General features: G+C 27.1%; 1 protein-coding gene across 1 annotated transcript in view; it reads right to left on the bottom strand.

Moving 5' to 3' along the window:
- The window catches only part of Ak2 (Adenylate kinase 2), an 87,875-nt gene that overhangs the window by 14,522 nt on the left and 60,866 nt on the right, over positions 1-12,487 (bottom strand). The window contains exon 5 of the mRNA XM_075359583.1: positions 2,610-2,724. Within this exon, the coding sequence (XP_075215698.1) occupies positions 2,610-2,724 (115 nt within the window). The remainder of the gene's footprint in view (positions 1-2,609; positions 2,725-12,487) is intronic.

The raw sequence follows: 12,487 nt of genomic DNA, 5'->3' as shown, positions 1-12,487 counted from the left end.
AAGTGAGTTACTACAACTTAAAGAGGTTCTCTCAAATAACACAAACATGAATATTTCCAACTTGATAGAGCATCAGCTCGTTCTTATTGCTCTGCTGTTCATCTGAACAGAACATTTCCCAAATGGTAGACTGGCAAACACAACCAGTCAAATCACCAAATAGGAATACTCTAGATTTCTTTCTGTGGTGACATGAGAAAACATTTGTACACGCTTTGTAGTCAGCAATGTTTCTAAATCACCCAAATGTGTTTTTGTTTTTTCTATATTTTCATTTTTAAGTGATCATGCCTAAAATCCAGAACAATCAGCTGCCATTCTATGAATTTAACTGCTACTTCAAAAGTTGAAATTGGATAATTTCAAAAATGAAATTCTTTACTGACATTTTTGGCACTTAATAACTCACAAATTAATGAAAAATAAAAATTATTTATACTTCTTAAAATGATGAATTAAAACAAAATCAGGTGATCATAAAACTTGTAAAAGTTATGAATAAAAAGTGTCTGAATTATAGGGTATCATTTCAGAAATCGGACTTCACATTACTGGAATCTTTTCCTATAAAAGATTAAAAAAAATTTTGTTTCTAAAGCTTAATTAATATAAATAGCAATATGAATGAATTCCACACACACACACACACACACACACACACACACACACACACACACACACACACACACACACACACACACACACACACACACACACACACACACACACACACACACACACTTTTAGAGTATTTTCAGGATTTGAGTCAAACAAACTGTAACTTAGGTATGCCATATTTATCAATTAGATTTACATTTTAAAGTCAGATAGTGTTAAAAATCTCTTATACACACATTTATGGTTATCTTTTCAATATATATAATCACAATAAAGTGCAATTTCTGATCAAATAAAGAATACAGCCTCAAAACAGTATTATTAGCTATACTACCAAGAAAAGCCATTGGGTGTACCAAGATATCCTTTCTACAAACTACTTGAACATACAGAAATGTTAACTGTTCTTAAATATAATTAACACTAATTATTTTAATATATTTTTTCTTACTAAACAACATTAATATTGCACAATTAGAAAAACAAGGTAATATATAATTACCATAATTTCTGTAGTTATCATCAAAAAGATTTAATTCTCAAGAATAAAGAAAACAAGTTAATATAACTCAATTTTTTCACTGGGTGGATGATAGCTTTAAAAGACAAGGTTACTGTTTCTTGATGGATATTATAATAGTTTTATTTGAGTAGATTACAGAATTAATTCTATGAATCCATCTAGTCGTTTCGATTCACACATGGCTGTTTGTTAATTAATAATGATGCAGTGAAAGTTGAATATTCAAGCATAAATATTTAGTTCTTAGGCATATTGTCTGGAGACTGATATCTCATTAGGATTATGTTGGTCACAAAATTATTCACTTATCATCAGTAGGAACAAGTACTTGCATACAAAGTGTGGAAATTAAATAATGAGACTAATGCTGCTGTAAAAGAACTGAGCATGTGTGAAATTTGTATGACTGACAGCTGTGTAGCGTGAAGCCTTCTCTTTCGATTGCTGCCACTTGTTTCTGTAGACATATTAGTCTGTCCGTGGTCTTTGTTTGGATAACATCTGTTTTTTTTGTTTTGCTGAAAAAATGATAAGTGTTTTATTAGAGCAAAGAATTGTCATGAAATTACATATGAAACTTGGAAAAACCGCTACTGAAAAAAATACTTTATTAAAAAAGTATATGGCAATGAATGTTTATCACATGCGGGGGTTTATGAGTGGTTTAAGCATTTCCAAGATGGCCGAAAAGATGTTGAAAATGATGTACGCCTGGGTCACCCTTCCACGTCAAAAACAGATAAAAATATTGAAAAAATTGGTAATCTGATCTGATATGACTGTCGGTGAACTATTCATGTGATTGCTGAAACTGTAGGAATCGACAAAAAGTACTTAAGGCAAATTTTACATAACAACTTTAACATGCAAAAAGTGGGTTCTTCATCAGCAAAATGCACCGGCTCATACTGCATTGGCTGTCAAGACGTTTCTGGCCAAGTATAACATCTTAGTGTTAGACCATCCACTTTATTCACTTGATCTGGCACCATGTGACTTTTTATCTGTTCCCCAAGGTCAAATCTACATTAAAAGGAACAAGATTTCAGACCACTGAAGTTATGAAAGAAAAAGTGGCACATGCTATGAAAGAGCTCACAGAAGAAGACTTCCAACAATGTTTCAAACAATGGAAAATTCGCATGAAGTGTTGTAGGGATAGAGGAGGGGTGTATACTAAAAGGGATAATAACTAAATATGTGTACATTTAGAATAAAATATTTTACAGCATTAGTCTTGTTTTTTAATAGCCACACCTCATATACAAAGTTTTATTTAAAATAAGACTATACAGTCCCTTTTTTGGACTACCTGCAAAATGAACATAAAAACTTTCCTAACCTAAAACAGCCTTTCTCAGTGTTATTTTGATTGTTTTTATGTGCTTGATGTTCCAGAAACATTCATGAAAGGAAAATAAAATCAATAATGAGCTACATAATGAACAATCAAACTGTAACCACTTACCTCGTTTACTATAATAATCAACAAGTGGTTTTGTATATTTATGATATGACTGTAATCTATTTTTTAATATACTTTCATTATCATCACTTCTACGTACCAATGGTTCACCAGTAAACTAAAACAAAAATAAACCAGGAATTAATATTTTATTTTCAAGTGATTTTAAAAATCATCTTTCAGTTAATTATCTAAAACCAACTCAGGCCAGTTAAAATTTATAACCTAACAGAAGAATCCCAACTGACCTAGCTCTAATGAGTACCAAATATTTATTGATGAGGAAAGCAATTGGGTATTGTGCTATCCTAACACTCCTTCATGAAACATTTGCTGTAAAAAAGAATCGCATACCTTTCACTAGGAAAGTTATAGAAATCTCTGATTTCCCTGTGGCTGCTCCACAGGGTTATTCAACTTTGATTCAGTAAACAATTTTAACATAATTATTAATATAACAAATAAGTATAAAAAAATATCTTTAGATCTGAAAAGTTACAAAAGGCATTCAAATTGCTTATTCTGTAATTTGTGATTAATGAAAAAACAACTGAATGAACAGTAAATTTTTCTGTTTTTTCCTGGAAAAATAACATTAAAAGATACTAAAACATACTAAATAAATAATAATGTGAACATGGTTGGTAAAGGGCTTTGATTTACAGTAAAATGTGCAATTAAATTAGAAATCATCTGTTTTTAAGAGAAAGGGTGATAAAGAACTCCACCAGCAAAATTAAAGCTTATCAATCAAAAATTAAATAACAGTATTAGTAGGAGTACCAAACTTTCACTAGCATAAAAGAACAATAAAGGAAAATGAACAAATGGTTGATGAAGATTTAAGACCTCTCACTGGGTATTGTTATAGAAAACACTAAAAAACAAAACAAAAATAAATTTCTTAATAATGATTTATTGAACAATATTAACATTATTTTTTTATGGTAGAAGCACCTTCCTGTGCATATTTTTTGCTTCAGGGCTGTAAATTAGGCACATTCAACTAAAATATGATGAAATGATAGAATTTCATAATAAAAATTGCATACTGTTGCTTTCTCATCCCTGCATTTTTAGGCTGTGTTGCTTGTAATACATAAGGCTTTAATATCACACAAATATAATATCAAAAGAAGGTAGGTGTCTTGAGTTAATATTGATAACACTGAAAAACAATAATAAGAGATGGATATAACACACTACTAGTATGTGATGACAGGCTGGGCAGAGCCTTGTTAAAATAGCCTCCACAAATAGTTCTGGTGTATACATACTACTGTGCCAAACAAATAAGTGTGTTTACTAATAATACATGAAAAACCATCAGAATTTAACAGCTTGGATCAATTTATGTTTAAATTTCAGGAATGAGTTTATTAGTTATATAAATTTTGGCTGGAACATAAAGGATTAGTTATGGCATTAATGTGTAATAATTAAAGTTTATTAACAATTTCCCCAATGGGAAATGTGGACAGGAAAGTAAGATAATTCTTGATATTTGGGAGATTATATAGCTAATATTTGGAAAGCTCTTTTTCCAAAAGTAGATTCCTGGAGTTCCTGTCTAGCATCAAAAGGACAATTTAATGTATTTGGTTGTGTTTTCTTTTTATGTGGCCCTATTCCTATTGTACGTATTATAAAATCTTGTAAGTTTTATCTTTTGAAATTAATGTATGAATAATGTTCTTATCTCTATTTTTTTAAAATAATTTATGTTCATATAAAAACAAACATTTACATATGTGTTTATGAAAGTATGTATAGAGATGCAAACATAATCATTTGCTTACCATATTTTTCAAAGTTATAGAAGTTTTTAAAATGTTTTAGTTGAAACAGAAACTGAAAAAAAGGACATCAATAAAAAATAGAGTGTAGCAGTAGTATGAAGTACTTCCATATTATAAATTAAATTACTTTTATTGAATTACACATAACACATACAATCTTTTGTAGAACATTCCTACTTATAAATACATACATATGGCAAAAATAAACATTATGTATTCTAAAACTTAATTTATAAACACTTCTTTAATTTTCTTAGTAACTAACAACCTACTGTATTATACGTCCAAATTAGAAACTAATTTAATGAATTTAGTTCTAAAAGGAAGTGCAGAGGGTAATAAATGGAAAAGGAAGAAAGTTAAACGATATAACTGAAAATACAAAAAAAAGGAAGTATTTTGAGACTAAATGTACAGAACAGCCAGAAAAAATTCATAGAGATATCCATCAAAGCAAAAATTTTTTATTTAATTTTTTGAAGGGTGAACAACTGGGTGGTTCATTACTTTTAAGCATTTCAACTGCACTATTGATTAACTACAATGGAATTTTCATCTAACATTTTTTAAAAAAGGATAACGGAACAAATATTTCATTACTTATTTTAAGCCACTAAACATATTTGGTATAGTACATTTGGTTACAGAGTCCCTCTCAATTTTATTATTCATATAGTTAATGCATTTAGTACAAAACTTTCCCGATCAGTATGAATGATAATGAGGAATTTTTTTTTGATGCTATTTAATAAATGTAATGTTGAATACCTTCATCTCTTGTTCACCATTGCATACTTTAAAAATAATGTATCTATTGCTTTTTCACATCAACACATCTTACCAACTTTTGCAGTTTATCATAGTTCCTTCCATTTAAAAAACGACATTTTTTTTTAGTGTAACATGCACATTTTTCTTTCTAACTACAACCCAATTTTTCCATTTAATGAATGGCTATAAGATCTTTCTTTACATACAATTAACTGTTCATCAATGAACAAACTTCAAAACTATCAAAGTTTGTGATCGGTTTTTTATTTTTCCAGTATTTATTCAGAATTAGAAGTGATGATTCTATTTAGCTGAAAGTTACGCAATTGTTTGCTTTGTTTTAGGATGAACAGATACACATAGTGTTGCAGCAGTATAAATGTATTTTTTTAATCCTCTTCTTGCATGAGTTTGAATAAATTGTAAATTCACTGATGGAAATGTTCACTTAAAATTTTACTAGTTGCATCTTTTCAGACATTAATTCAGTCATGTTGGTAACATTTTAATTACTTTAAAGTAATGCTAAAAAATAAAGTAACTAATATTATATGCAATAAATACAATTTGCAACCTCACATGTTAAACACAGATATGTTAATAATTAATTATTCTTTAATAATCATATATGTGTAAGATGCTAAGATACACTAATTATTTGAAATTACAAAACTGTAGCTTATATACTATTAAAACTAGGAGACATGAATCTGCAGGGAATGAGTGTTGTTTCAGCTAATTTATAATAGTATACACACATGGTCTAAATTGAATCCTATTGAAACAGGTCAAAATTTAAACACTATTCAACAATAAACAAGCATGAAAATTCAAAAGAATATTAGAAAAACTAACAAAATGAGGCAAGATTAACTTAAAAGATTATTCTTACATCTTAATGTTTCAATTACAATAATTTTAGAAAACATTAACGGAATCAAGTTTTTATAACAAAATTACTCAGCACAATATGATTGGAAAATTATTTCTCTAGACTGTTTAGTTTGCTCTTCAGTCAAAGGCACCCATAAAAATTGTGAGACCCTCCAACCTTATCCTTCTTAAGGTTTATGGTTGTCTAAGACTCCTGTAAATTGTTTATCTAATAAATTTAAAAAAAACGTTTAAGAGTTAAAATTGGATGAGTTATTTGGTTTCCAGATAATAAAACTGATTATCCAGGTTCATTTTTAAAAAGTGATTTAAAGTTTAAAATTAAAATATTTTTTGATTTTGGTTTCAAATATGCTTTAAGCAATCCCACTTATTTTTCTACAGGGCTGGACAGACCACACTTCTAGTGTAAATAGCTTTTAATTCTTTTGCAGATAATCCCTGGGGTTCTGACACAAATTATCAGTCTTTCCTTGATGTTGTTTCAACAGATATATTTCTTACAGTGGTAAAAAATATTGCATTTAGGTTTTAATAGTGTGCTTTAAGTAATAAGCTGAAAATATATAACATCTTGTTGGCAAAATGTTACTTGCAGTTAAAGTTGTACTTACTGGATAATCTTCATTTTTGAAAGAATTAGTCAACTTTGCAATGACTTTTTATGATTATGTACAAACCAACCTCACACTCTAGAAAACTTCAACACTAAATAAATAATCCCCAGTATGTTAATTATATAAGTTACATCACAAAAAATGTGTATACATTTCAAACAAATGATAATAATGGTTTCTGTAATGATAAATCTCAGATATAGTCTTCACAGGACAAAAAAAAGAACTAAATTAATTTTTTATCCAAATTACATGCTTAATTAATTACATTTTCTTACAAGTAAATATTGAAAGAAAATAGTCTAGAATTAATGAAGGCGGTTGGGAGATCTTAAGGTTTTATGTAAAAGTAAAATGACTGAGACAGTTGATTTAAAAAATGATAGGCTGAAATATTAATAAAAATTGAAATTAATATCTATCAAATAAAAATTGTTAGTGTAGTGTACTGTTAGTGTTAATCAATTTTAAAATGATGAATTTAGAAATCACATTAAACTTCAAGTTTAACTCTCTTAAAAACAAAAAGAATCATTATGGGTTCCAGAGATACAGCTGGAAAGAGCTGTCCTTGACAGAATTTCTCAAATTATTAGAAGTAAATTTTTAATTGATTAATTATGGAAGTGGCTAAATTTGACAAAGTATTTTTTTCCATGTTTTACCAGGATGTAAGTTTAAGCATAGTTGAAAATGTACTGAAAAAATATTACCTTTTAGTTGAAAACAGATTTCAGAAATGAAATCAAATTACAATGATTAAAAAAAGCGACTGTGTAACAAAAATAAAACCACTTAAGATTTTATCATTATTATGAAGCAACCTGTTAAGTTTTTAAACTTATCAATTAAAAAATAGAATCATGCTAAGATTAAACTTGATGTGCTATGTTCATTATTTAACATAGTGAATTATTAAAACTTAATACTCACTTTTTTGATAATTGAATGAATGACATGTTTTGTTTATAGATCTCAGTATTTTTACTTTATTCTTTATAATGATAACAGCTACATATAAGCAACAAAAATATGAACAGTGCTTTAGGAGAAGCAGTTAAATAGAAGTAAATCCACTTTATTATCGAGACCAGAACCAATATTAAAACTTGTAATATACAAAGTACGACACATATATTACATACAATATGTTTTTAATTTGAAGTGTTCGTTCAATATATTAGTTAAAAATCACTGGAGCTTATTTCTTTTATACATAAGAGTTTTTCTTTTACAAAGTAATCATATAAACTAATACATCTTAGTATGAATAATATTAAGTTTACATTTTTAGGATAGCTCAGAACAAAACTATTCTGTATTAATATATTTACAGCTGAATCTTGGCAAGTTTTGCATCTTAAATAACAGTATAATGTATAACCAACATAAAAGAAGATGTGAGGTAAATAATCATAATAATAATGTCTTAGAAAATAAATATTTTGATACAGATGAAATGCATACACATGCTCTTATAATATTATAAGGAATAACTAAAAGCCCCATTAGTGTTTAAAGTGTTAGCAGTCTCAGAATAATAAAAAAAATCAAAATTAAATTATTATAGACACAATGATAAAAAAAAATTACAGATTTAAAGTCAGCTTCCATCTTTCTCAAAAATAACTGAAAATGTATTAAGTCAGAATCTCATCTAAATTAATGCACTAAATCCTAAAATAATAAGTTCGAAAGGGATATCTACAAAAAGTGAATAGTTATTTAAAAAAAAAAAATTGAATAATTTCACTTTTTTATGATCAAAATTCATAAATTATCTTTTGTTGCATTTTATTCTGTTATTTACAGTTTTTACTCTTAGTTTATTTTTTAACTACTGTATATAAAATTAAGTCTGATTCCTAATTTATGGAATATCCACTTTCTTCACAATCTATACAGATACTGTACGGTCACAGATTATCAAAATTAGACATCTTGTATTTGAATAAACTTCTCAACTTTAGCCATTTTTCATTTACGAGGTATATTTCCTTGAATGTGCAGTAAGTTGAATTGTGAACAATATTTGTAACCCTCCTTCTTGGAAGTTTGGTAAGCAAGTATGGCAGATGCAGTCTTTGCAATTCAGTGAATAATAAATATCAGTAGAAGCATTCAATTTAGTTCTGAAAAACAATCAAGAAAAAAGGTAACTCAATAGTTTTAATGAAATTTCCTCTTAAAGTTATAAAAAAATATATCAAACTACACAAAATAGCATTGATTTGAATCACAGAATTTTAACAAAGAATAGAACTTATCAGTACAAGATAACTACAGTTAAGTGATATTTACAAAAAAATGTAAATGAACTACATATTTTTATAGCTTTTATCAACATTTTATGGGTTACATGGATGGTATATTTTATCTATAATTTTTTTTTTACTCAAAATTTAAACTGATAGTTTTAAAATTTTTTAAAGTTACGATCACTTTTTTCAGACTCTGAAATGTGTCAAACAATGCATGTTCATAATAACATATTGTAAAAGAATAACAGCAGGAGCTAATTATAACATCATGAAAATCAAGTAATAAATCCAAAATCTATTAAAATAAATTTCAGGCTGTTATAATGTAAAGATAAAACTGACAATTTTTATTAAGAATATAATGTCCTCCTTTATATAGAAAAAGGGGCACTAAGAAAGGATTTTAACACTGTAATACGTTATATTTATAGTAGAATAAATACAGTCCATAAGTAGAAGTTCAAATTTTACTATTATATCACTGTGATTAATTTAAATAATATTTTCCTCAACCTTTTTTTTTATATTCTCCACTATTCTTCTGTTATTTATTGACTAAATATGAAAAAAATGTAAAAAAATATAATAGATTATCATATGCAAGTAAAAAACAATAAAATTTAGTAAAATTAAAACAAAAAAGGAAATGAAAATGTCCAAGATACTGGAAATAATCTGATACATAGAAATCTGCATTACATACATAGTTGAGAATAATTTTTTATGACTTAACCAAAAAGTTAAGTCATAAAAATATAATTTAAGTCATAAGTTACATAATGACATGAAATTTTGCTAATATGATAAAGAAGAAAAGAAAAAATCTGAGAATAATCTTCTGAAATTTTATTTACTGTAAACTGTGTAAACAACATAGAAGTCTAAAAGGCATATATGAAAAATGTAATAAAAATTAGGTACTTTTTTCACAGACATGGTGTGATTCAGTAATTTGTAACATGTTACTTGGCAAAAATGTTGCTGGCAAAAAATATAATACACAAATCATTCATTTCTTTTTTTATAAGAACTGAAACAGCCTATCCTTCAATGACCTATTAGGTTAAGATTGTGTGGTGTATATTTTTATATGATAAAAAACCTCATGTAGTGTAATTTATTAGTTTATTCAAGACAAAAAAAGTTTTGCATTGCAATGAAATAATGGTAATAAATAGTTAATTATTTAGACTACAAATGCTGCAAAATGAACTTCTTTAGTACTTGAAGGAGAATCTGAATTGCTTGTATACATTCATGTTAAATAAATATGAAAAAAAAAGTTGTGCAATTGTTTTATTAGGAGTTTCATCAAAGGTAAATACTTACCTAAATAGAGTATTTGTTTTGTATTTTATGCTGAATATCACTTGTCATGGTTTAATTCATAATTTTTATTTTAATATCATAAGATAAAACATACATGCAAGGCTACAAAATATGTTGTACCTTATTATTACAGAAATAGTATTCTAAGACTTACATTGCCTAAAATTCTTTCTGGAGGATCTATCATACCTGTAAGAGATAAGATGAAAGTCGAATTATATATCTAATACTATTATATATCAAAGTTAGTTCAATTTATATGAAATTTTATTTAAGAATACAAATTAAACTATTCTGAGAAAGGGCTATTTTAAAGAAGATTTGGCTCTTTATAATTGGATTTGTATTCTATTTAAAAGGGTAAAATTCTGTTTTTAAAATTTAAAATTATTAAAATAGAATTTTGTACAATTTTAACTACTTCTTCACACTATTCACCATTGCAAAAAAAGCTTCCCACCTTTAACTGAATTGCAGGAGAATTTTCAAAAGTAATTATGTTTTGAAAAATAAAAAGATAAAATTGAGATGCTTTAACATTTCAAGATCAAGATACTAAATCAAAAGCAGCAAACATAATAAAATATGTAAAATATTATTTATAAATTCTAGTTAGTTTAAATTATTATTTTTGCTCTTGGAAAAGACCAATATTTTTTTAACTTAAAATATGTTAAAATCACTTACAATATTTCTATAATTACTTGTTTAAAGAAAACTTTAGACAATGTACTTAACTCACCTTTTACTCCTTACATACAGGAAGCTTTATCATTCTTCAATTTGCTGGAAGAATTAGTCTTCTTTACTTTAGTTGTCAAAACACTTCACTTGTACCAATGGTTCAGCTGATATTGTCAGAAATATACAATAATCTACTGATAATTAAAATTTGTTAATTAAATAGTAAGAAAATTTCACACTGTAAAGTACAAAATTAAAATACTGCACGATAATAATAAAATTTAAATAAAGGAGTTTTAACATTCAAGCAGGCTATTAAATAGCAAAAATTCAATGATTTAAATTAGCATGAAGATATGTTAAAGATGTTTAATATATTGATAATCATAAAGTAAATTTAATGAGAAATATTATAAAAATGATACTGAGAAAAAATAAAAACTCATTTAAAGAAAATTCATTAGTATACTGCTGCTGATACAAGACAGAACTAAATTTTATTCAACATTAGTGATCTACACTATCTTGCCAATGCTCTTAATAACTGTCATTAACTCTTTTTTTAAAAAAAAAAACTTAAATAATTTTTAATTAAAAATGTTTTGCAGCACTGAAGAATTTCCTTCTGATGTCAAGAAGTAGTTTAGTTAACTGTATGGAGTTCAACTTCTGAATTGCCTTATACTCAGCACTGAATAATCAGAGGTGGTATATAAAAAGTGATTAATGCACATAAATTATTTTGATAGACCAATTTTCATGTACCTCATTTATGAGTAAAGTAAAATGTTAATTACTTCAACGTAAAGCTATATATACAAGCAATATATTACAAACAGCAATTATAAAAAGCAATATATTACAAACAGAAAACAAAATAAACTGGGGTGTATGAACTAGTTTTTATGGAATAGTGGACAGTTATTCAAAAGTGTGTTTATTATAAACATGATGATTGAACCATTGTCCTTCACTATATAACTAAAGATAAGATATATACCTTAAAATATTCACTGAAAAATTCAACTCTCAATCATGAGATACTGGTGTGGAAGTTTCCAAGCATTCAGAAACACAGATCCATAATGTAACATACAAGCATGTCAAAATAAAGCAAATGTATGGGTAGCCCATTCCAGCACATACAACTGTTAAAATGCGGCAGCAGCACTTTCAACAGTTGAAAAAAAAAAATTGGTTTTGTCTAGAAAAAAAACGTTTTCAGTATTATGCAGCTGTAAGCAGTTGCACACTACATCCCTATTTTCCACTGAGGCCAGGATATTTTTTTTTTTTTACAAGAAAGAATGAGATAGACTACAAAACCAAAAGAAACTTAATAACTGGGATCAAGAAGTTGGGATATACCTAATTAAGGGAAAAATTAGAAGGCAAATTTATCAATAAATAAATAACCAACCCATAACAAAAAAAGAAATAAAAGAATTTAAAAAAATAAAAATGAAGCTTAAAGAGTAGATATTAGAAAGTGCTTGTGGGTAAAAAACTACTCATTATCATAAGAT

Source organism: Lycorma delicatula, chromosome 1 (assembly GCF_047948215.1).
Source record: "Lycorma delicatula isolate Av1 chromosome 1, ASM4794821v1, whole genome shotgun sequence".
NCBI classification, from domain to species: domain Eukaryota; kingdom Metazoa; phylum Arthropoda; class Insecta; order Hemiptera; family Fulgoridae; genus Lycorma; species Lycorma delicatula.
This window is presented reverse-complemented; position numbering and strand designations above follow the sequence as displayed.